The sequence below is a fragment of the Ambystoma mexicanum genome, chromosome 7p (genome assembly GCF_040938575.1).
Source record: "Ambystoma mexicanum isolate Mex_15411 chromosome 7p, UKY_AmexF1_1, whole genome shotgun sequence".
Lineage (NCBI taxonomy): Eukaryota > Metazoa > Chordata > Amphibia > Caudata > Ambystomatidae > Ambystoma > Ambystoma mexicanum.
Window position 1 is genome coordinate 576,856,919 of NC_090939.1, and position 25,651 is coordinate 576,882,569.

The 25,651-nt window shown below is 43.8% G+C and overlaps 1 protein-coding gene across 1 annotated transcript in view; it reads left to right on the plus strand.

Annotated features, from left to right (window-relative positions):
* Positions 1-25,651, plus strand: part of VWA3B (von Willebrand factor A domain containing 3B) — a 2,300,294-nt gene that overhangs the window by 1,728,267 nt on the left and 546,376 nt on the right. Inside the window, exon 23 of the mRNA XM_069636259.1 lies at positions 1,441-1,538. Within this exon, the coding sequence (XP_069492360.1) occupies positions 1,441-1,538 (98 nt within the window). The remainder of the gene's footprint in view (positions 1-1,440; positions 1,539-25,651) is intronic.

Genomic DNA, 25,651 nt, shown 5'->3' on the forward strand with positions numbered 1-25,651 from the left:
GACTGTCTTTAAGGTCATGTCAGTTTCCCAATAATAAAGTGAGCGAAAGGCCCAGGGGGGGTGCAGCTGAAGGATTTGCTCCTCTGGCAAAGTCAGATTATGGTGTTAAGCAGCAGCAAAAAGTTGGGGGGTACACAACTGGAGGGAAAACTTCACATAAATGGGAATCTTTCCGAACAGGGGGGGTGAGAGGCCAGAACCCAGAAGGACACATAAAGGCCCTGGACCCAATTATCAAAGAGTGTGGGGTTTAGCAAGAGAGCGAGAGGGGGAAAGAGGAGGCGAGGAGGGAAGTCTTGAGGAGCTTCTGGAATTTGAGGAGATCCAGTTCAAGACAGAGAGGAAGGGGGAGGCTGCTACAGAGGAGAGAGCCAGGTGAGGAAAGAGATTAGCCACCAAATCGCTGTTTAAAGAAACACTTGATCCAATCCGTGGGTGGTCCAATGCATCACCCATTGGACCACCCACGGCAGAGGCCCAGAGTAGTCATGGAGAAATTGACCCCTTACGTTATGGGCAAGAAGCTACGATGAAACAAGTCCTCCTTGGTAATGGTTCCCCATTCCAACAGGAAAAGGAAATGTGGGACTGCCTTTGCCGCCATGGCCCTTACCTCTGAAACAGCGTTCCCCCACACCACCTTGTATACTGGAGAGCCAGCCACTTCACCTTTCAGAAAGTGCTAAAACTTGTTACTTTTCCAAACTATAAGAATGAATATACGACGACGGTTACCTCATGTGCAGCTAAGAATAATGCACTACTCACACACCTTACCCCCACTAATGGCACGCGCACCACAATGCACACTTGTGACGCATGCGTCCTATGTTTACATGATATATGGGTCACTATTCTTTTGCGCAATTGATAACATCAGATTTGGGGCCAGTGCAGCAAACCTTCTGTAACATTCGTGACACACTTCTTTTGGCATTCTAGCACAACTTATTACATCTCTATCATCCTGACGTGCCTGTGCATACCTGCGTGTGTGTGTTTGCTTGGCCTGGGGAATTTTGCAAATCTGCTAGTATATATTGTGAAATCACATTGCTGTGTATTGTTTCAGGTCCTTATGTGTTAAGATATTCCATGATTACGCCTTCAGAACAGTGTATAAAATGTTCAAATTCCTGCCCAACCTAGGCAAATATTTCTGTGAAACGTACCACCTTTGGATGGAAACCCATAGCTCCTGCCCCACACATCTGGCAGAGGCAATGAGGGGTGACACATGGCTGGTATTACTCTGAGTATTCAGAATGGGTCTCTAGGCGCCATCAGTTTGACTTCATGGTATAGTATTAAGATGCACAATATGTTAAAGTTCGTCAATTTTTCAAAATATGACCCAAACGTGTATTGAAAGAGTTGTAATTTTCTAAAATGAGTCCCCACGTCATACTTATGAACGGTTATTTATGCTTGCCATTTCAGGAGCACACTTCAAGAAAGGACCTCATTAAAATTAGCCAAGCAAAATATGCTTTTACTTGCCATTATATCGAAGAGGCTCACATTGTAAACTACAAAACGTGAGTAAACTTTTCTTTCTCTATTCTGCGGAATGCTAAACATAAATTGGTCCAATGTGTATTTGGAGTTTGCGTTATGCTGGCACTTATGGGAGGTACATGAATAAAGATGAACAATGTCTTTAACAATTCCTAAAATAAAGTTACTCTCGCCATTCTAAATATAATGTTGCATTGATGCGACCCTTCTTTCACTTGTGAAAAGGTAATCAAGTCTGTGGCCCACTAGGAAAATACATATGTACAAGAACAAATCCGACGAGGTAGGAATCCATTGTAGTCTTGTTGGCCAATTTAGTGGTGTCCCGCTGGTAAATCCAAATGGTAATACTATTCCCACCACTTGGTCTGCTGTGTTACCGGCAGATTACAAGTGGTGGGAAGGGACGTTAATCCCCATTCCATGGAGTCCAATAGGACTCCACAGGGGGATTGTCAGTATTACCGACACGGAAATACCAGTAGCGGTAATACCGGCAGTTCTTTGCCAGTGAGGGGCCTGACTTATCTCCATCTCTTGGCTGGAGGTAATTCAAGCCCCCCACCGGCAAACTCTGAGTATGCCAGTTTAGAAACGTGCCGGTAAATAGAATTACTGTCACGGTAATTCCGCACCAGCATTCCTGTAATGAGGCCCATGAGGAGCAGCCATTATCAAGGGATTATTTCCCAACCCAGGTTATGGCCCAGAGCCGAAGGGTAATTATCCCAAGCAATAATGACAACTAGCCTATAAATTCTGTATTTAAGTCGTTCGACTAAGTCAGATATCTGACTGGACCACATTTCATACAGACCATCCAATTTCTCTGCCCGTTATCCGCAGTCCATAGTGATTTTTTTTTTTAATTTCATTTTATTAGGTTTTAACACATAACAGTTCTCTCAATAAGAAGTCCATAGTGATTTTAATGAAAATGGATGATGTATTTCTGAACAACATAGGAACATACATTTTGAGCTCATTTTTAGGATGAAGATATTGCGTCATGAACCTAATAAAGTTTGGGCGTGTTAAAACTTTACTTTTTAATATTTTTTAGGCATTTTTATATATAGCAAGAAGGTATACCTGACTATCAGAAGGTATGGGAATACATGCTCTGCAAACTGCATTAACATTCTAATCAAATAGTAGCTCTTTGTCACTTGTTCAAAACCATATTGCAAGAACATGCTAAGGAATATTTCCAATAATGGCTCAAGGACCTGAGCAACACCATTTAACTATGAGGGGCAATACAGAAGGAGGCTTGGTGGAGAAACAGATCCCAGTAATATGGCTTCTCGCCTCGTGTGCTATCCTTTTCCTCTGTGTTTTGTCTAGTGTTGAGATTTTGCTATCTTGCTGTGGCCTTCACCTTGCCTTTTTACCATCTGTGTGCCTTATATTGTCTGATACTAGCTGATCGGAGTCCTGGGTATTGTGTTGTACAGTATAATTTGATATACTTGAGGCCATTTGGCTTGCTATCCTTTGTTTTTATTGACATGCTTGCTTTGTTTCTGGAAAAAACAATAACGTTTCTTTGTTTTAAGTTAAAAAGCTTTATAACCAGTTAACAACTTTGAAGTCTGTTCCCGTCTTTATTTCTTGAATTTGCTCAGTAAATTGAATAGACCACTTGCGAATCCCATTTCTAATCATATAGATGAAGCAGTATGGTGAAAACATATTTAGACACATTTTTATCATCCTTTGCATGTCTGGGACCCTTCAGATTTGTCTGGTTTATGCAGGACGACATTGCCCACATCATTAAGCGTCTTAGATATTCCATGGCATCAGGACCGGAGGTTTTGAGCCAACGTGGTGTTAAAGCACAATCCGGACACATTGGATGACATTCTGACGTGTTATTTTCAGAAGATAATCAGGGCTATTAAAATACCAGCCCCATGGCGAGAGTCATGATTAGTGCGTGTTTAGAAAAAAAACGACCTGGCTGATCCAGGAAATTATCAGCTCCTCACGGTCCTGGATGTCCCAGACAAGATATTCGCAAATTTCTTGCTTCGGGAATGAACCTGATGGACAGAAAATAAGCAACTTCTACACTGTTTTCAAGCGGCTGTTAGAAAGACGCCTAGCATCACGCAAAACGTTCTCATTCAGAAATTCACGAGATGGCTCATATAAAGGAAGTACCTCTTTTTGTTGATTTTATAGATTATTCAGCCGCTTTTGATTCCATTAACCGTTCTTTGTTTTGGACCACACTCACAAAATGGGGTATTCCAAAGAGTCTATTAGATCTCGATCTTCGGCTGGGCCCTCCCTCGGGAACAGCCTCCCTGCCTCTCTGAAACTTGAGGAGAACCATCTTCGGTTCCAGAAGCACCTCAAGACCTTCCTATTTGCTTCTGCCTTCTCTCTTCCTCTCCCATGCTGATCTCTGCCTGTTTCTGCACTAGGCATCTGGCTACCCTCTGATTCGGGCCCAGAGCCCTGCCCACCCAGCTGCACACCCGCACTGCCTCCTGGCATTCCTTGCACTTGGGTCTGTATCTGCACCCCTACAGCCTCGTTACCTGCACTTATTTATAACCGTTGTCTGCGCTTAATTCATGCACTTGCCACCTGCTGGCCGCACTACCTGTATGTTGTTTTTGACCATGTGTCAGCACTTTCCACTCCTCCCCTACCCCTTGCACTTTCCCCCATCCCTCTCCCCTGCACTTGCACGTTCTCAATGTCACTGGGCCTAGTAAAACCATTGTTTCTGTCCACCCTTGTTCCCCTCCCTTTCCTTGTCGTGCCCTGAAACGCTTGTGTATGGGCACGATATAAATAAAATATCATATCATATCATATGTTGGTGCAGCTTTATACAGATACATCAATGGTAGTCAAGCTGGACAACAAGGGTACAATATTGAGAAAAATTCCTAGCAATGAGAGAAGGATGAAACAAGGTTGTCTGTTGACTCCTTTGTTGTTCAACTTGTATATCGCAAATATTCCAGATTGCATCAAAGCTACCAATAATTTTCCTCCCAAGATAGGTAGCACACATATTAGTTGTCTCGCATATGTTGATGATTTAGTGCTGCTTGATCACACTCCCATAGGCCTTAAAAGATCTTTGAAAGTGCTCACAGAATGCTCAAAGCAACACGAATTAACAATCAATATGGTTAAAAGTTATGAAATCCAGAAATAGTAAAAAAAAAGACTTTGTACAAACTCGATTTTTAATGAAGTCAGTATGGAATGTGTTGATTCATATGTTTATTTAGGACACTATCTGTATATCAGATATAACGAAGAAATTACTTAGGATTAAAAATCATGACGAAAATCTCGCTCTTTAGCAGCGTGGCACATTGTTATGGGGATGGAGGGTGTATTATGAAGGGCATAACTCAAGCCTATGATGTAGACGTAGTCCCCTCCTCACTGTATGCAAGGAATGCAGGTGTTGATAATTTCAGAGAGCGTTTTGATATGTTCGAAGGGAAAATATGGAGGATCATTTTTGGATTGCCCAAAGGTGTGCCAGTTGCGAGCATCAGTCTAGAATTGCGCATGGTGTCTCTGTACACCCTAGCAATGGTAAGGGAAGTATCACTGTATTTAAAGATATGAACATGTTCTAATGATCCCGAATGGGCTTTAACGGGACCGTTAGTTCATCCTGAAACATATGTATGGATTAACGAGTCATTACTTTTATAGATATTATTGAGTGGTAGATTGAATGGACCCATAGTTACGAGCAACTGGTCAGCAAATTTAAAACCAGGATCAGTTGTTAGGATACCCTATATAATCGTGACATGGCCCTCTAAAAACACCCACTCAGGATTCGGTAGTTCCCACGTACATCGTGAGTAAGATGCACCCTTACATATTAAAATTCCCTTGTCCTTTGATCAGGCACTTGTTCTTGAAACCACGTTTTTAGTCAGCTTCCTTGCTTGGCCATGATGAGTCCAATACAGGGAAAGCCTCCAGAGGATAGACTATGTACATTTTGCAGTCAAGGGGGTCAGCAAGAAACCTGCAGACATATATTACTGCAATGTATTAAATGGGGGAGAGTTAGGTCGCTTTATTTAGACAATTTTGTACATTGACCCTCTTTCATTTTTTTTTTGCTATTTAAATTTTTTATTCCAAAATTACAATATACAGCCAACACAAATGAGCAAAAAATTACACTATCTAAGCAAACAATCAACAGCGCATATAAAAAAACAATTCTGCAAATAAAAGAAATAGACAAGAAAGGAAACAAAAGGGTAAAAGAAAGAAAGACAGAAACCAAGAAAGGACAGAGAACCAGAAAGCAAATGATTGGCCAAAGGAATCATCAATGTAAAATCAATGAAATATTGAACACAAAGCACATTTCTTAGCTAGAGAGACATCACATCACATTGTGTACATAAAATGAAATTTAACCATAGACCTCCAGGAACCTGTTCCAAATGCTCCAGAATTTCTCAATATCATCCGCATTCTTGTAAATTACCTTCTCATAAATTGAAACAGTCAAAAGTTCATCCACCCATTCATCAATGTTAAAGGAGCAGTTCGACTTCCATGATCTTAGTATCATCCTCTTGGCTATCATACTGGCACAGAGTATCCAAGTCGCCTGCCCAAAAGAGATATCATCAATCATTGACTCGTCCCTTAGAATCAGCAAGGTGGCAGAGAGGGGGATCGTACAACTCAAAACCAGACCCAATCTCTCACAGATGCACTCCCAGAAGTTCTTCATTTTAGGACAAAACCATATCAGATGACTGAGGGAGCCTCTAGCACCCTTGCACTTCCAACAGAGTTCATTGTTCATGAGTCCTCTCTTAAACAACCTGACTGGTGTCCAGTAGGACCGAAAGAGCAGTTTTGTTTGCGACGCTCTGGGACCCCAATCCAGACTTACCAATCGTGTATTCTCACAGCAGCGCTGCCAACAGACATCATCAATTTCTTCTCCTAACTCCTCTGCCCAGAGCACTGGCAGCCTCGAATCTTCCTTCCTGTACAATTTCAGAAATCTGTACATCGTAGCAGCAGGGTGAGCAGCACTTCCACACCACTGCAACATAGACCAGACAACATTTGGTTCCAACAAATCATTACCACCAAGGCAAGCATTGACAATGCCTTTAAATTTTCTGTACTCCGAAAATGAACAACCAGCCATATCGTGAGTTTGACACAGCTGTGCTTATGGGATCCAATTCCCTCCATCAATTAGATCACAGAGGTACTTTATACCCACCAGGAACCGCTCTGGCCAGAAAAAAACCTTCCCTTGACATTTCAGGGCCGGATTCAGCCAAATGGACGCGTCCAAATGCAGGTAGGCGTCTGCCCTCATGCGCCTTGATATGCCACACCAGCAGTCTTGTAGAAAACCGGTCAAAGGATTAGCTGCCTTCGAGACATTTTTCTTTGAAGTCAGCAGAGCTCTTGGTTCCTACTGGGATATAGCGCCACATTGCCACATTGCACACTGTGAACATTCGTCATCCGGAACAAGGAATTTACCGAGATGTCGGGTTGAAAATGAAAGATGGTATTCACTGAAGTTGGGTAAATTCATCCCACCTTTTTTCAATGGCAGCTGCAATTTCCATATAGCTAATCTTGGTGGCTTCCCATTCCAAATAAACTTTTGCATAAGTTTGTCTATAGCTCTGAAAATATGACCAGGAACCTTAATAGGCAACATAGAAAGAAGATAGTTCACTCGAGGAGCCAGGTTCATTTTTATGCAATTAATTTTTTCCCACATGGATAGATGTAAGAGCTCCCACCTGCCTATGTCAGACTGTAATTTTTGGATGAGCAGCCCAAAATTCAACGTCAGAAATTTCACCACATCTGCGCCAATCCAGATGCCCAAATATTTGATTCGATCACTACACCAACTGAAATGGAAATATGCACAAGCACCACGCAGACACAGATCATTGAGAGGTAAAATTTCAGACTTGCCCCAATTGACTTTATAGCCAGATACAACCGAGAATTCTTGAATGTCATGCATCAAATGGGGTATGCCAGTCACTGGATCCTGGAGTGTGACCAATTGATCATCAGCGTACAGCCAGAGCAAATTGTCACAGTCGCTACCAATTATTGGCTTATGGTTCACATCCGCTCTCAGAGAGAGCACCAATGATTCCATAGACAGGATAAACAGTGGAGAGGGAGGACAACCCTGCCTTGTGCCCCTGTGGAGTGGAAATGCATCAGAAATGAGACTATTGGTAAGCACACTAGCTGAAGGGCACCTGTACAGAAGCTGCACCCACTGCTGATATCTATTACTAAAGTGCATCCTCTTCAGGCAAGATAACAAGAAAGCCCACTCCACCCTATCGAATGCCTTCTCAGTGTCCAAAGAAATGGCAGCAGTGGCTACCCTATGTCTATGTCCACTTTGAATAGACAGCAGCAAACACCGCATATTATCAGCCACAGCCCTACCTGTAACAAATCTGACTTGGTTTTCGTGAATTATAGATGATATCACTGGCTCCAGTCGCATTGCCAGCATTTTCGCAAGTATCTTACAATCACAATTAATCAGGCTGATCAGCCTGTAGTTTTCACACCTTGTAGTACACTTATCTTTTTTCTTTAGAACAGTTGTTAATGCATGCCGCATCGTTTCAGGCAGCAAACCTGAATCAAAGGCCTCTTTCTAGACATTACACAAGAGTTGTATGGCAGATTCTGGTAGGATTTTGTAAAACTCACCTGGAAGGCCATCCACACCCGGTGATTTACCCCCTGATAGTTTTGAAATAGCCAATTTTATATCTTCCACCGTAACTCTTCAAGATTTGCTGATTGATCGTCTGAGAGTTGGGGTATGTCATAGGAGTTAAGAAAATTAACAATACCAGTCTCACCACAGCTCAGGTCTGATTCATAAAGCTTTGTATAAAAGTCACGAAACAAATTGTTTATTTCTCTCTGTTTAGTCTCCATTCCGCCGTTTTGATTTGCAACTGCTGAAATGAAACTGTCACCCTCCGCTACTTTCCGTCTGTATGCCAATAATTTTCCAGCCTTTTCACCATTTTCAAAATAATTTATTTTTTGTCTAAATAGGGCATAGTCCACTTGACTTGAAATTAACTTATTTAGTTCAAACTTAGCTCTCCTCAGGTCATCCTTAACACCATCATTCCAGCTGCTCGCAAACAATTTATTCAGTCTTTTTGCCTGATTGGAGAGTCTCTGGATTTCCTTTGCCCTTATTTTCCTTTGCCTACCAGTCCTGTCAATCAGAAGACCACGGGCAAAGCACTTCTGTGCCTCCCATACTGAGGAGATTTTGACATCATCAGTCCTGTTAATCCGGATAAAGTTGTCAAGTTAATCCCTGATTTCTTCTCTGATAAGATCATTTTTAAGAATGTTAGAGTTCATCCTCCATCGTGATGACTTCAACAAAGTGTGTTGTAAAGAGAGGTTCAGAGACACAGGAGCATGATCTGACAGTGCAATAAGCCCAATTTTAGAATCACAACAACTGGAAGTTACCCGTTATGAAGTTAAGATAAAGTCAATGCGGGAGTATGTGTCATGACATGAAATGAAAAATATAGTCCCTTTCACACGGGTGCTCCAGTCTCCAAATATCAGCCAGGTTAAACACCTTTTTTTAGGGTTTCTTGAGCAGTCCCCATTTGAGCGATCCAGAGCAGGATCTAGCACCAAGTTGAAATCACCAGCCAGTACAATTGAATCCACATCAAAACTTTGAAGCAGCGCCGCAAGCTCGTGAAAGAAAACTGGCTCATCCAGGTTTGGTGCATACACATACACATTACATATAAGCAATTTTGAATCTTGGACTTTGAGCAAGACACAGATAACTCTCCCCTCTACATCCGATTTGTTAGAGAGGATAGATATTGGCAGATTTTATTTGATCAGTAGAGAAACTCCTCTTTTACTGGACGTGTAAGTTGAAAAAAAGGTTTCACCAACCCAACCTCACTTCAGTTTCTCAGACTCAAGGTCAGTAAGGTGTGTCTCTTGGAGGAGGGCAATATCACAAGAATTTGCTGGTAAATAGGATAACACTTTAGTCCTCTTTGTGACGGTCTTAAATCCATTAACGTTCCACGAGACGATGTTGAGATGATCCACAATTTTAGTATTAATATCAACAAATCTATTATACACTCTGAAATATTTTACTTGGTTAGTCAAAAGCAGCAAAGCAAGTGAAAATAAAAGAAAGAGTAAAAGAAAAAGGCGGTAACCCATGTCCCGATAGGACAAAAGGCAACAAGAAAAGGCCCTCAACAACAAAATCTCAGGACTCCAAACCAAAATTGAGGACAAGCGCCAACAACTCTCCAATAACAAGATCACCAACCCCAGCCCACCCACGGCCAACCACACCAATTCGGGCTTCACGTTTAAGAAAGTTACCACTACGGAAGTTCAAAAAATCATCACCTCCTTAAAACCTTCAAACTGCAAAGGAGACAGCTGCCCCGCCCAGATCCTAAAAGATGCAGATAGAGAGCTTTCCCCTTCATTACCAAACTTATTAACCTATCCTTCACCAACAATTCTATCCCCAGCAACCTAAAACAATCATGGGTTCTCCCACTCTTGAAAAAACAATCCCTTGATCCAGCCATACCCACCAACTACAGGCCCATCACCACAGTCCCATTTCTCCTAAAAATCCTGGACAGAGTCGCCTACATCCAAATTCAGGAATACCTGGAATCCAACCAATTGCTAGGAATATGTCAATCTGGCTTCAGACCTCAAAACAGAACAGAAACTGCCCTTGTTGATCTCAAAAGCCAGATTGATGAAATTAAAGATAAAGGCAATGCCGCAATTCTACTCCTCCTAGACCTCTCAACGACCTTTCACTTGGTCAGCCACGAAATCCTCTGTAATCACCTAGCCATCGCAGCCCATTTCCCCTCTTCTGCCATCACATGGATACAATCCTTCCTGGCACACAGAACCATGTGGGTGTTCTCTACAACATCTGCAGCAGACCCCATCCCCATCACATGCGGAGTCCCACAGGGATCCTTTGTATCCTCCACTTTGTACAATACATTTACAAAGCCTCTATTTGACCAACTGGCCCATCTGGGTGTCACGTACACAAATTACGCAGATGACACCCAGATACTCCTCACCATCACAGGCATTTACCAAGCAGACGTCGCCCGGATCTACAAAATACTCTCCATTATTCAGGCATGGATGGCCTCGGATGGCCTCGCATGGCCTCTGCCTGAACGATGAGAAGACAGAGCTCCTTATCGTCGGCTCCCCTAACACCCTAACTAAACTCAATCCCAGCTACAACAACATCACAATCGATGGTCACACCATCTCTATTGCCAAAAGTGTGAAAACTCTCGGCTTCTGTCTGGATGCCAACACCAACCTTTCCAAACAAACCAATATGATCGCCTCAGCCTCTGCCTACACTGGCAAGCTCATTATGGCCAGCAGACCTTTCCTATCACCCAACAGCTGACTCACCCTCGCCAGAGCCCTAATGCAATCCAGACTGGACTACTGCAACAGCCTGTACCTAGGTGCCAACCAATCCGTCCTCAACAAATTACAGGTACTACAAAATAACGCTCTGCGCGCAGCCCTCAACATTCCCAGATGAGAGCATATTTTCACTACTAGGAAAGCCTGCAAATGGCTCTCCATACACCAGAAAATTGATTTAAGAACTATCTGCCTCACGTACAAGTCCCTCAATTACCTAGCACCACCATATCTAGATAACAAATGTATCATGAAACCTGCTACCAAAACCATCAGATCCTCCAACACTCTATGCTTGACAGTGCCCCGATTCCACCTAAAAAGAGCTGGAGGGGCCAGCTTCACAGTACTTGCCTCCCAACTCTGGAACACCCTACCTCTCAACATGAAAACTATCGAGTCCTTCCAGATCTTGAGGAAGCAGGTCATCAGTTGGCTCATAAGCAAAGAGTAGCTCCACTAAAACCCTGCTCGGTAACTGGCTCATGTATTGTATATGACTGTACTTTGAAACTGTATATGGATATCTGTATTCTATTCAAACTGTAAACTGTACTCCATTTTATTATATATGTATTATAAGTATGTATGTACGAAGTATGCAACTCCAAGATACTTCTCAATGTTGTAACCATCTTCTTAAGCGCCCTTCTACTCCTGGGTCTGGAGCGCTATACAAATAAAATAAACAAACAAAAACAATATAAAAGGTAGATATAGGCCACAAATAGACGACACACTGTAAAGAGATAGCAACAAGTCAGCACTTTCAAAAAAGAAATCCCAAAGTAACTCTCAGAGAGTAAACATGCAAAAGACCTTAAACCCCCCCACCACCCTGTAAGAATATATCCTTGATGACAAATGAAGCGCATAAAACCAAAAGCACTTTCACCTGCCGCCACAGGCAAACGGCTATGTACAACAATACCCTTAACCAATCAATCGCAAGAGCAACAAAGACCCACAAATAAAGTCTAATATTAAGAATCAAATAGCAAATACAACACCATCACAGCCAAAGAGCGAAAACAATGCCCCATGAGGTTTTGACACGATGTCGCAAATTCGCACTATATAGGAGTGCACCTACATTCAATCGTGAGACAGTAAGACCTGGCCCAATACACAGTAGTTGTACAATAATAGACACAATAGGCTGAGACCACAATTCGGAAACAACCACATAGAGCATCTGCAATATTGAGCACAAAGGCCAAGTCAGCTGCGATTGCAGAACAATAATTGGTGCAACCTAGAAAGAGGCATACTTGACTGGACATAACCCCATTATCCTGTCTGCCCAACATCTCAAAGACATGTCTGGATGGACCAAGTATAATCAACAACAAATAATGAGAACTTCTCCGCGGTATAGGATGTGACATCACAATGCTTCTAATACCAAACCTGAGACCCCATCTATAAATCTTTCAAGCAAATACAGACTGGTGTATCCTAGTCAGATGAAACATACTACATTGCTATGTAATCTAATGGCATTCACTGATGAAGCTGAACCCATATGTACACTAAGAAGTCCGCAGTAAAAGTGGGGCTCCCCACGAATTCCTAGTCACTCAGCGATCCGCAACTCTAATATGTTCAACAACTTCTGCCAAGAGATCACTTCTGTGCCCAAGTGGAAGGGATATACTTCCCAACCAATGCTGATTAGGAAACAACCCACCTAAATAAATTCTGAATTAACAGTGCTATGCTAAGCCACAATTGTTGCAGATGGACCCCTAATATGAGTTGATCTGTGCATAAATCCCATACCTCCCGACCTAACACAGTGAAACCTTCACATACACTGGCATTGTGACACATAACTAAGCCACAAGTGCTTTAACCAACTGAGCCTCAATTTTCCACCTTGTCCAAAGCCCTGCAGACATTGTGCAAAGCACTGCCCACAAGAACACTAAAGTTATAGAACTGAAGATCTGCAAACAAGCACATCTAACATTACTAAGGCCACCAGCGATCAACATGCATCGCCCCAATACCTGTGACCAGTTACTCCTAGACTGCTCTCCCTATCCGTATACACAGCTCCCCTATATGATTAACTGCAACACTAAATTCCTAAAAGCTACAACGCATTGAGTGCAACAACCTTCCAAAACAAAGGCGCAAACCCGTTATAGCAAGACAGATAATGAACACATGGTTTTTGGACCTGATGTCTTACTGGCCAACAAGTATCCCTTGTGATAGTCTTTATGAATCTCTGGATTGTTATTGAAGCAGTTATTAAGAAAAGTGAATGTGCTATGAATATATTAAAGTGAAGAGGTTTAAATACTTCTAATTATTTTAGGAAGCATTTCATTACAGTGATTTGTATACTTGTTGTAGAAATGTTATTATGTATTTATTAATTGTGTAAAGTGAACATTTTATTATTGATTTAAAAAAAATATGTCCTTAATGACATTTCTGAGATATGTACATTGTCTGATGTTGTGTGTAAAGTTTAAATTGTGAACTATTTTAATATTTTCATACTTTCATAATAAAAAATAAAAGAATATAGTACGTCTTGGCCTCTTGTCCAAGTCCCTCTAGCAAGAACATGTTAAGGAATATTTCCAATAGTATTTCAAAGTCCTCAGCAACACTATTTAACTACGATGGGCAATTACAGAAGGATGCCTGGTGGAGAAAATACAAGAAATTCAACTGCATACATAACGCGTCAGTTTATATTGTTAGATCAAGTTGTGGCACTTAATGCTGAAAGGAAGAAATTATTGATCAGCTTCTGCAGATAAACAGATCCCAGAAGTTTGATTTTGTGTGTGTTTGTTAAGTGTCCAATGGCCAGTGTCCAGAACACCCAAACTCTGCTGGCCTTCGATTTCCTAAGGTTGCAGTATCTCTCTCTGTGGTGGACCCACAATGAGAACTCGATGGCCGAGAGCCATTTTGGAAACTGTGGCCGGCAATCCTTGTGGTCATGGATGCCTACCTCAAGGGCTGGGGGGCACACTTGAACAAGCTGACAATAAGTGAACTATAGTATGGTCCTCAGCATACACAAGACTACACGTAAACCTGTTGGAGCTGAGGTTGATAAGATTAACTAGCGCTGATGACATTTCTGCCTTCAATACAGGGGGGAAATGTCCGGGTCATCACAGACATCACGGTGGCCATGCACTCCTCAACATGAGGTCAGTACCACTGTGCAAAGAGTAAATGCAGTTGTGAGGAATTCAACCATTTGCACGGGGAGTGTGGCTCACCTGGGTTTTTTTTTAAATGTTGTAAGAAATAGAAGGATGGGAGATCAACCTCAGAAAATTTGTGGGGCAAATCTGCACACATTTTCGTATGCTCGCTGTACAACAAACACATAGTCAAGTGTACTCGGGGGGACACAGCCTACAGGCGCAGTCTTCCCTGTCACTTTTAGCTGGAATCTGACAGCCACAGGTACATCAGAGCTTCTCAGTTAGCGGGAAGGCAACACCATCCTACTGAAATGGCCAGCCTACTTAAATATCAAAGACTCCATGGATCTGCCTTGTCTATTGTTAAGTTCTGTGTGGTGACAGCGTACACGTATGATTGTTAATTGAAGCAGGCCTGCGAAGAGGCCTGTTGACAGAACTAACAAAGGGCAGGAAACCCCAACACATTTTTGATGTGCAATGTGTCAACTTGAAGCTAGCTCCCACCCCTCTGTATGAAGAGCAATCAATGTCATGTCTGGGACAACTGTTTACAGTAGGCAACCACTGCAGGGAACCCTTTTTCAGAGGGAAGAAGTATGTGATCTGATGGAAACAGAAAGTCTTTTGCCACCACAAACCTCAAGGGATATCTGCGCTTTGATCAGGAGTCACAGAGAGCTCAATTAACCAGGGAAACACTTTGATCCACAACAGACAGGAAGATGGGTGGGATTTAGTAGTACATTTTGTCACCCCTTACCTTTCCTGTTGCAAAGCACTTTGGCTGTGACCACATGCATAACAGAAGATTGTTGGTGGGGACCCAGGATTGGTTCATTAAGGTAGGCTTAGCCTGCACCAATCACTGGAGCCCATTTGGCTTTAAAAGCGGGCTAAGCTCCTCACTTAGCAGATCATCCGACAACTTTGAAAGGAGTAAGAGGAAGGACTCATTTGGACCTTGGCTGAAGTTACCGTCTGCCTTACAGCTTCTGCCAGTGAAGGAAGGCCAGGATTTCCTGGAGGGAAGCAGGATCCCTCCCCTAAACATCTCCCAGGGAACAGAGGGAGATACCAGACTCAGAGGACCCATCCAGCAGCTCTAGAACCAGTATCCAGCCAGCACACAGCGTGCCCTGCTAGGTTCTGCCAGCAAGCTTTCTAGGTGGGAAGTGCCAAAGAGTCTCTGAACAAAGGACATGGCCGTTGCCTGCAAACACTCTCCTCAGCTTTGTGCCATCTGCATTTAGAGACAACACGGCCCTGCAAAGAAGCTAGGAGGAGTGCCACAACCAGCATTAAACAGCATCCATCTTTTAAGGATATTTTCGACGCAGGACAGCCATTGAACCTGTAGTCACTAAAGCCGTTCGAGATGCCTTGACCAGCATTCCAGATCCGCCAAACCAGCACAGAGACAACAATGCTTGACCCTGTGCCACTGTGTAGGCCAGCCAGCAGTCATCCATCCAGCCTCGATTGCCAAACTGCCTGCCTCCTGATACTCGCAGCTGCAGTCTTGAACTCTGTCGCCCTAGCTGCAAAGCGTCCTGGAACCGACTTGACGCTGTTGAGCATCAAGATCATCTCAAGCACCAGGTACATTGTGGTTCTGTCCCCTTGGTCCTTCTCGGAAGGCCCCTAGTGACATTTACGGCCGTTTCCTCCCTTGTTACTGAAACCGAATAACCTTGAACAGTTAAGACTGATTGCTTTACCGACTACCCTCTTGTTAGTATTCAGAGTGCATCCCTTTCCTTTGTGAAACTGTCTGTCCTCTGTGTTCCTTTACATGATGGGCTGTATTTTGTATTGTGCTAGAACTGTCTTTTGTAATAATAATAAAGTAGATATATGTATACAACCTTGACTGGACAGTCTTTTGTTTCATTGGCTAATAATTGTATTTTCACTGTGTTGCAAATAACCAACGATCCACCTTCCATCCACGTTACAATAATTGGACAAGGAGGTTTAAAATGTACTTGTGTTTCCAATCTGTTAGGATCCCTTCTGGTGTACTAGAGGTGTGGGGCTGATTGATGGTTTAGAAACCGATAGTCATCCCTGGACCACTGGTGCCCCGGAAGTTGATTCGTCACAGAAGCTCTGCTTTTTGGGCATTACAAAATGGGATCTCCCTGTCAGAAGTTCACTTAGCCAGAACAGAGAATAGGGCAGCGGACGCTCTAAGCAGGCAGGGCTCGATCTCCCATGAGTGTGAGTTGTCTCATGAGGTTTTTCTAGAGATCTTCACCCTCTTGGGATCCCCTCCGGTGTATCTATTTGAACCCAGTTCCAACAGGAAGTGTTCTAGGGAAGTTCCCTAGTATAGGAGCAATGGGTGATGCGTTTGTAGTGGACTGACATTTTTCACTTCTATACGTGATCGTGCCAGTCCCCACCTCAAGTCCTCAGAAGGTTGAGGAAGTTCTGGGGTACCATGATCCTGATTACTCTGTATGGGGCTAGGAGGACGTGGCATCTGGACCTTGTAGAAATGTCCATCTGCCCTCCAATTTGTCTCTCTCAGAGAGTGGACCTACCTTCTGAAAGGTTAAGCTACAAGGACTGGGACTTCCCTGAAGAGGTTATTGAGGTGTTACTTCGGCCTGAAGGCCAGCAACAAAGGCTTTATACTACTACAAATGGAAGACATTTTGTGGCTGGTGTAGTGCAAAGGATATAGACCCTTCCTTGTGCAACACACCCATGTTTTCATCTTTCCTTTTACACCTGTTTTTCAGGTGGCTACGGTGAAAGGATACTTAGCTGCGCTTTCTGTCTTCAAGAGTACACCTGATCAAGGTTTGTATTTCAAAATGCCAAAAGGTTTGCAATTTCAGAAAGGTTTAACACAAACCTTTCCACCATTCCCTTTTCTGGTGCCAGCCTGGTGCTTGAATCTAGTATTAACATTCCTGGTGGGGACACCTTCCAAGCTACTTTACTCTTGTCCTCTCCGGCTCCTTACGTGGACAATACTTTTGATAGACATCACTTCCATGCACACATTGAGTGAGTTACAGGCACACTGGTGCAAAGCACCTTTCACTGTCTTTACAAAGGAGAAGGTGGTACTAGGGGCTCACCCTTCCTTCCCAAAGTTGTTTCTGAATTCCATTTACCTGCATCCTATACTCCACCTAACCCTTCCAAGGATCCGGTGAGATTCCATAGGCTGGACCCGAAAAGGTCTCTGAGCTTTCACATTGCCAGAACCAGCAACGTCAGATTGGAGGATCAGCTTTTTATTGGCTACACCAGTCCCAGACTAGGTAGAAACGTAACCAAGCAAACATTATCCAAATGGATAATCTTATGCATTTCAAAATGCTGTCCAATAGCTGGAAAATACATTTCTGATAGATTATGAGCTCATTCTACCAGAGAGTAGTGATTACATTAGTGCTCCAGAGAGGGATACTGGTTCAGGATATTTCACAAGCTGCAATATGGTCTTCCCTGCATACATTCTTCAAACACTTTTGCCTGGACACCTTGCCTGGTCAAGATGCTAATTTCAGAAGAGCGATCCTACAAAATTGCTTAATATAAAATTCAAGAGAGATTGCTCTCCCTTCGCCTTTACAAGCACTGCTATGGGAGCTTATTTAAGATGAGGAATCCGTGGGAGGAACATTCATCAGAAAGAACATTACCAGGGGTCAGTAATTTGTTCTTCCCTTCGAAAAGCCTCTCTGAGTAAGGAAACTGAAACATTGCAACTCTGACTTGGTTTTCATGTGTCTTTCTTTGTTCGAGGAGCCACCAATCTAAAATATTGTATCCACTGTGCACCTCCATTTGCTGCATATACTTCTGTTCATAGAAACTGACTTCCCCTTGAACTGTCTTGAACTTGTAACTGTATAAAATCTCTTGCTACCTTTGGCAGGTGTCTGGAAATTATTTCCCTTCAAGGCTAGGGGTTTTCGGTCTGGCTGCTGATTTCATGAGTTCTACAAAGGTCTCTCCATTAGGTGTAGGGTAAATCGGGATGGGGATTCTACTGTGTGTTTCCCCCATCTCCGAGCAGAGACTCTGTGAGGGTGGTCTTGAGATCCCTGTTATACCACCTCCTGCCTAATCCAAAGTTAGGCAGTGGGACATTGTCACACTTCCTCCTCGTGTTCTGATTTGCCCTTCACCTGCTGTTCTAAACCAACCAATTCGCTCTCTGAAACACTTGTGTACGAGCGTGATACAAATAAAATATAATATCATAACCATCTCTTGATATTTAACTTCAACTGCTTCTTGCTATTCTACTCCATCCTCCTCCTGCTGCTCTAAAACAACTATCTCCTGATTTACACCTCCAACCACCTTGTTGTATTCTGTTTCACTCCCCTTCCCTTCTGTTTCAAACTAACCACTGCCCGATCTTCAACTCTAACCTCCTCCTGGTATTCTACTCCATGCTTCTCTTGATGGTTAGACCAACCGCCTGATCTTCAACTCCAACTTCATTGTGGTATTCTGCTCCATCCTCCACCTACTGTTTTAAGCCAAACTCCTCCTACTGATGACTATTCTCCCCTCTTATTTCCAGTCTCCTCCTATCTCTGACTTGTCTCTCCAAACTTCTTCCACCACTTCCATCAAAAACAGGCAACTCACTCTAAACTCTGCCACAAACTCCTTCTCCAAACATCCACCTTCCTGACTGGAACTCTGATCTTATATAGCCCTGTAGACCCCCTCCTTGGGTTGGGCTGTCTTTGAGAGGCTGCAGATGTTGCTGTGAAAAGGTCAGGGGTGTGATTGGCTTCTTTTAATGTATCAACCAGTGTTTGATTTGAACCTTGGGGCTCGGCCAACCCTCCATCTTTGACTACACACTCATCAACTATGGGTGATGCTGCAGCCCAATGCTGTCCACAGCCTCCCTCTTGCTTGTAAATGTCATGTAGTCAGTGCTTATGCTCTGCGCGAACATTAAATAATGGTGAGCAAATTAAAAGCACATTGAATGCAGTACCATTTCCCTTTGTGAGCTCTTTGACCACATGCTGCTTGGAAACAGACGAGGCATTGGTTTGTTAAGTAGACTCGTTGTGTGAGTGTGGTAGTAAAATGTAGTGTTCTGTTTGTGCAGAGCTGCTGTGTGAGGAAAGTGTAGTGTGCCTCTGATGTTTGATGGCTCATAGTGAGATTTCTGAAGGAATTTGAAGGGTATCTGCGATGTCAAAGCAGGTGTCTGCATTGTGTGCGACCACTGCATGTTTTACTTCACACTCGGATCTCCACTTCCTCAGAAGCACAGTGTCTAAAATGTTATCTGCTCCATGAATATCTAAAGCACTTAGGTTTGGGGACAAAGTAGCCATTGTATAACTGATAATACTCTGTTTTGGCCCCTAATTTGTTGCACCTGTCACTCTTAAAGAGACATTGGGCCTCATTTCGAGTCGGGCGGTAGGGGATACCAGGCACTGGTAAGGAGACCGGTGCCGTTAATCCCCTGCCGCCCTATTCCGAGGTCCCTTGGCGGGGACCGTAAGGAACGTGTGGTCGGACCACACGTGCCTTACGGGTCCTCCTAAGGGACCAGGTAGCAAATAACGGGCTTGCCATTCACGAGCCCGTTATTTGCGCCCTCCCCATTCCCATTGAGCCCTATGGGGGCTCAAATGGGGAATGGTTGGTGCAATGGGGATTTAACAGTCCCACCAGGGTCGAACTAGACCGGTAAGTTCCAATTGCACCACACCGGACTCAGTCCTTATTGGTGGCAGTCATGGCGCAAATAGCGCCATGACTATCACCAATCTCGTAATGAGGCCCATTGTCCCTAAACTGCATCTTGTGACTACCTTCTGCCCTGAGATGGGGACTAAGTGGTGGGGAACAGGGGATCTTCACCACTCCACCCATGGACCTATCATCTACTAGGCTGGGGAGGCTGCCACCCCCCATCTCCTAGTGACCCCACTAACTGGCCACAGAGCATGGCAGAGGATGTTGTCACAGATTCTATAGAACAGGTATGTAGATGACTCAACAGGGCTTGTGCAGATTGTATCTGTTCAGTGCATGTAGGAGAAGTGATGCTTCATTTTCCCAGGTAAACCTAAGAAACGTGTTCGCATGAAGTCTGGAGCATCAATATTGTTCCCTTCGTGTCTTCAGTTTGCATGTGAGAAATCTATTCCATTTCATTGGGTGGCTGCAGGAGAGAGACAGATGTAGAATAAAGGTACTTTTATAATTCTCTTAGTATGGTTAAAGGTTTATCACATCCTTCTCGTTTTTCTTCTAGAATCATAAAGGCTGGAGACAGTACATTTTGAGTTTTAATATAGTCTCTATCCCCAACTGTGTTTCCTTGTTCACTAACCACGTTCAAGATTTACCTGGGACTCACTAGAGTCTGTTGATATATTCAGCAAGAGGGCCATTTCGTCAAGGGTGATACATTGTTGTTGGAAATCACAATGTCAATCTCATCTGTAAGTGATTTCAATCCAGCACTCCAACTAAGTCAATGCCTAGTATGGATGCCTAATGGAACCCCATATTTATATATTTTTATGTCAAAGTTCTTTTAATTCTGGATGATGTACCCTTATATAACGCCCCTCTCTTTGAATTCCCCCGGTTTCACTGAACCAAGAAATACATTTGTTTTGCAAATTAAAAGATTTATTTGAAGAATTTAACAATATATAGATTATACTTGTATGAATATGAATAATATCTGAATATCACACTTATGAATATAACAATGATCAGCAATGGGTAATATTACAATATCAACACTCTCTTTAATCACTTAGGAGTAGGAATAGGAAGAATAATCTAACAGAGAATACTTTGTATGGTTCAAGGAAATGCAATGATAGGAAAGAATGCAACATAGAAATAAGACTTGATATGATTTCAATCAAAAGACAATATGATCACTCTTTCCCTCTGTTATTACTCACTCCCCCCCACTATGCAATATGAAGAGATGGAATGAGGGCACACAGGTATCAGGAATAACAATCCACAATTGCAGTTTCAATCCCACTTCCCCCAGCAAGCTTGGAGAAAACAGAAATGCTTTAAAAACAGGTTAAAATGTTTTTGAATGTGATTTGCAATAAATGGGAAAATGCTAAAATGATTTTAATTCGCTAAAGGAGATTCAGCACTAGTGAGAGTGGCTTTGGATTCGTTCAGGTCAACACTGGCAATGATTGTAGAATGATTAGCAGATGGAAAACGAAATTCAGAAGTTGAAAGCAAGAAAAAGCTGTTTGACTATGGAGAGACGTTTTGGGTTTGTTTGAAAGCTGAGGATGTTAGCTTCAAAATGACATTTAAATTTTGTTTCTAGGATGTGCAGTTCAAAAGTTACCAAGGTTTTTGTGAAGGTCGATTTTTCAGAAACAGAGTCAAGATTTCAAAATGACAGAATGCGCTTTAAAGATTCGGAACCAATATGGACTTATACTAAGGGGCTATGAAAGTACAACATACCCAACGGGACAACCACCAGAACAGGGCACCTTCCACTCTGATTGTTGTGCGCCAGGGCCCTCAATGAACTTTCTACTGTATTTCAGTAAGGGACTCCATTGATGCGAGAGGCAAGCGATGTTGCTTCACAAACACTGGAGTCATGCCAGGGTCCGTGGGAATTGTTGGGAATTGTTGTTGTGTGGATGTCGTTGCGACCACAGTCATATGAGTCCACCGCAAAGAGATCTTGAAAATCCAAGAAAACTTGTTTCAACTTTTGCTTCTGCTCCAGAGTCTCACAGGCATCAGCTAGGTCGACTCTCTCTTCAACCATCTGCCTGCAGCCTGGAAAGACTTCTGGTTTCGATATCTCAGTGGCCTCCTCCAGCTGGGTGGATAAGTCCCTGGTCAAAGTGCAGATTTGGACTGGTGGCTTCAGGTGGGAAAGGCAGCCCTCATGGACCTGGAAAAGCACCTCATCCCTCCTGAAGTCACAAGTCACATCTTCCTTACTAGAAGGGCAGGAAGTGTACACCAGAAAGTTCCCCCCATGCCGGGTAAAGATCCTGTCTGGTGTTGTGATCACTGTCACTGTCAAAACAGTCCTTGGGGATTGGTCCTAATAGTTCATTGCCTAAATCAATGGAAAAAAGTTGGTCATCAACCGCCATTCCAATAATGGTGCCTGCGGCTAGAGTGATACTCTTTAAGTCACTGTTATCCTCCTCTATTGGAATGGTGACATGTTCTACATTGACTAGTGGTGTTGGTTTTACCGCCAACCCTTGCTGTTGGAGAGAAGCATTTAGATGAATATAAGCATCAGGGTTTTTCAATTTCTGTCCTCTTTTAACTTTCACTTCCAGGGAGAATTGTCGGGTCCTTTCTGGGATGGTGACTTCCTCTCCAATCTGAATTTCAACTGCATAAGGCAGCAGTTGAGCTGACCTAAATGCTTTCTCTGGATCATCAAAGCCCATAGGATTAACCGCTAATCGGGACCAAGCTTTGAAGTTTATTAGGTCCAAACTAATGGCAAAGCGATTGAGAATATCACTGCCTAAGTAAAAGGCGGCAGTGACGTCTCGCACGATCCAACAATTATGGGCTATGCTCTTGTTGCCTATGGAGATTTTGAGCATACACCTGCTTGGCAGGAGATGTTTGGAAATGGGTGTTTCCAGATCCATTTCCCATTTGTCTATCAGTCTAAATGTGGGAATGGCTGGATCTTTTGGGATTTGGCGGAACATGAAGCTCTTACCGTTGTTCACACACACTCAAGCGAGAACAGAGTCCTTCCCTTCATTTAACTGAACAGGGATGAACAACCGCTCCCCAATTTGCTGAATATCTGCCAGGCTCTGAGCTGATTTCTCATCTTTCTGGACTATAGGAGAGGGAATGTCTGATTGTGGATTGGTAAAGAATTTCAGAGTGTTTCCTTCTAGTGTGGAATGCCACCTTAGACTGGAAGGAAGGTTGATTTTCAGAAATAGAGAGGACCCCCATCACCAGTCTGTTGTCCTACTGCTATTACTGTCATGTCTGGAATTTGGTTGTTCTGGAAGTGAAATTCTACTTGGTCAGATTTGTGTTCAACCATGTGGCATGTGCCGTTTAAACTAACATGGTTGACACTCTGTTTTAGCTTTATTGGTCGGCTAGTCTGGGTCCAGAGGACCTTGTTTACACAATCTATTAGGGTTGACAACCTTCTCAGGAGGTCATTCCCTAGTAAACAAGGGGTGCCCTCTGGAGTCACAACTATGACCGGGTGCTTCCCCTTGTGTCGCCCAATTTTAATGTCCAAATCTGCAGTCCCCTCGATGGGAATTTACTTCCCGTCAATGTTCTGAAGTTGTCCAGGAAGAGAGGTGAGAGGAATTTGATAATTCTCCCCCCTTCCTGAATTCAGTTCATCAAAGGCCTTTTTGGACAGAAGGGTAGCTTGGGATCCAGTGTCCACCAGTGCCAAAATTGTACCCTGCCCCTGTATTTGTACCGGGGCATAGTATCTTCCCTCCTTCTCCGCAAGGGGGCACAGATAATGTACATTTTTGGACAACTGGTGGGCTAGTTCTTTTGTTTTGGACATTGAGAGAGAAGAGATTTGGGCAGGATTCCGTGGAAAGTCTTGGGAATCTGCAAAGAAAAGTTGGCAACTTGAGATGGGAGCAGTTTTGAGTTCCCCTGGTTCCGGTTCTGGGCCACCCCCCACCCCTTTTTGGAGGCAGTCACCAGGATGGGTGTGAACCAGGGGATTTTCATGTTGTTGGTTCTGGGAATGGATGATGGGCAGCGCTAGCTCAGTCCCCACATCTACCCAGTCTGGATTTGAATCCTTTGGGACCCATTTTTCTTTGGGAGGAGTTCCCCCCTCTCTGAAGGAGAAGATCCTTTTCCCAGGATCCTCTGAGGATCCCTCTCCTTCAAATTGGAAGATCTGTACCTCCTCCGCAAAGTGTGTCTGCTTGGGTCCTTTGTTTCTCCTTCCCCCATCTGCTCCTTGGGTGGCAGACTTTCAGGGGCAAGTGCTGAAGGAAGCTTCCTCCAAAGCTTTACATCCCCCTTCCCCGTGTGCCTCCTCCCTGGGAACCAGTGGGTTGTCGGGGTGCTGCCCCCGTCATTGTTCTGGAGCACCAGGTCCAGAGTTGGAGGCATTCTGTGCCGGCATGCTCATCTGCGGGTTCTGTGAGCCCTCAGCATGCGACCCAGATCCTGTGCCATATTTTGGACCTGGCGCTCTAGCTGCGAAACCCGCTCAGGCTGTTACAGGGTTCTGTTTTCTCTCCTGGTCTGATCCCTGGAAGGGTAGCTATCCCTTCTCTGGTAATATCCCGGATTGGGAAGATTCGGGTACCCCTCCACCCTTGTCCTCCCCTCTCCCGGATTAGGTTGTCTGGGCTCAGGAACTTGGGGAAAGAAGGATGGATGATTTTGGGGTTGAAAGTTTTGTGGATACCTGGGAAAGAAGTTCTGCCCAGGATTTGGGGAATTTCTGCCCCCCTGGGGGAAGTTAGGAGGGAAGTTCCCTGGGTTAGGTGATTGGTTGGATCCCCCTCCTTGGGCTGGAGGAGTCCACACATAACCCAGGATGGGTCGGTTCCACTTGTAGCGGGGACTTACATAGTCAGGGGAGTGAGGGATCCCATTTGTGGGACTTCCTCCTTGGCTCCCTGTCTGTGACTGGCCCAAGGGCCTTCTGGGCTTGGAATTATTCGGTGCAGGCAAGTTTTTAGGCCCCCCATCTCCAAATCTATAATGGGGGCAACCTTTACCTCTGCCACCTTAGCAGCAGCAGGGGTGCTGGTTGGTTTAGGGCTTTTAGCATTATTTTTGTTTTCTATGGGCTTTTGCACCTCATAGATCCGGGTGGCCTGTTCAATGACCCAGGCTAGTGATCTTTTCTCATGAAAATCTCTCATTAGCTGGGTCATGATGTATTTTGGTAAAGCATGGAAAAAAGTATTAACAAATTCTTTACTTTCCGTGCGCACCCTTCTGGTAGTATGCGCAAAGGCACACTTAAACTCCTGCACAAATTCTTGTGGGGCCTGATCCTCCCCACATTGTAAATTGGAGGCTGCCTTGCGAGCCTCTTGGGGATTTCACTGAACAGAAAAATGCTTTAGGATGGCCGCCCTATATGTGGACCATCTTGAAGGATTTTGGTCCTCCAACCCCGCAAAGAAACTTGAGCATTCTGGTGAGAATGTCCATTTCACATACTGAATGCAGCTACTACTGTCTTTCAACTGGAAAGTCTCCATCATTTGCTCAAAGAGCTCTAAGTGTTTCCAAACAGAATACATAGCGTTCTTATGATAAGGCGTGATGACGCTCCTTATTGCCTTGATCTGTTTTAAAGGGTCCTTAAGCAAGGCCCTTTTTGCCTTATTGGCCTTCTTGGTTCGGGTAACCCTGGTCCATTCATCCTCTGACTCAGAGGC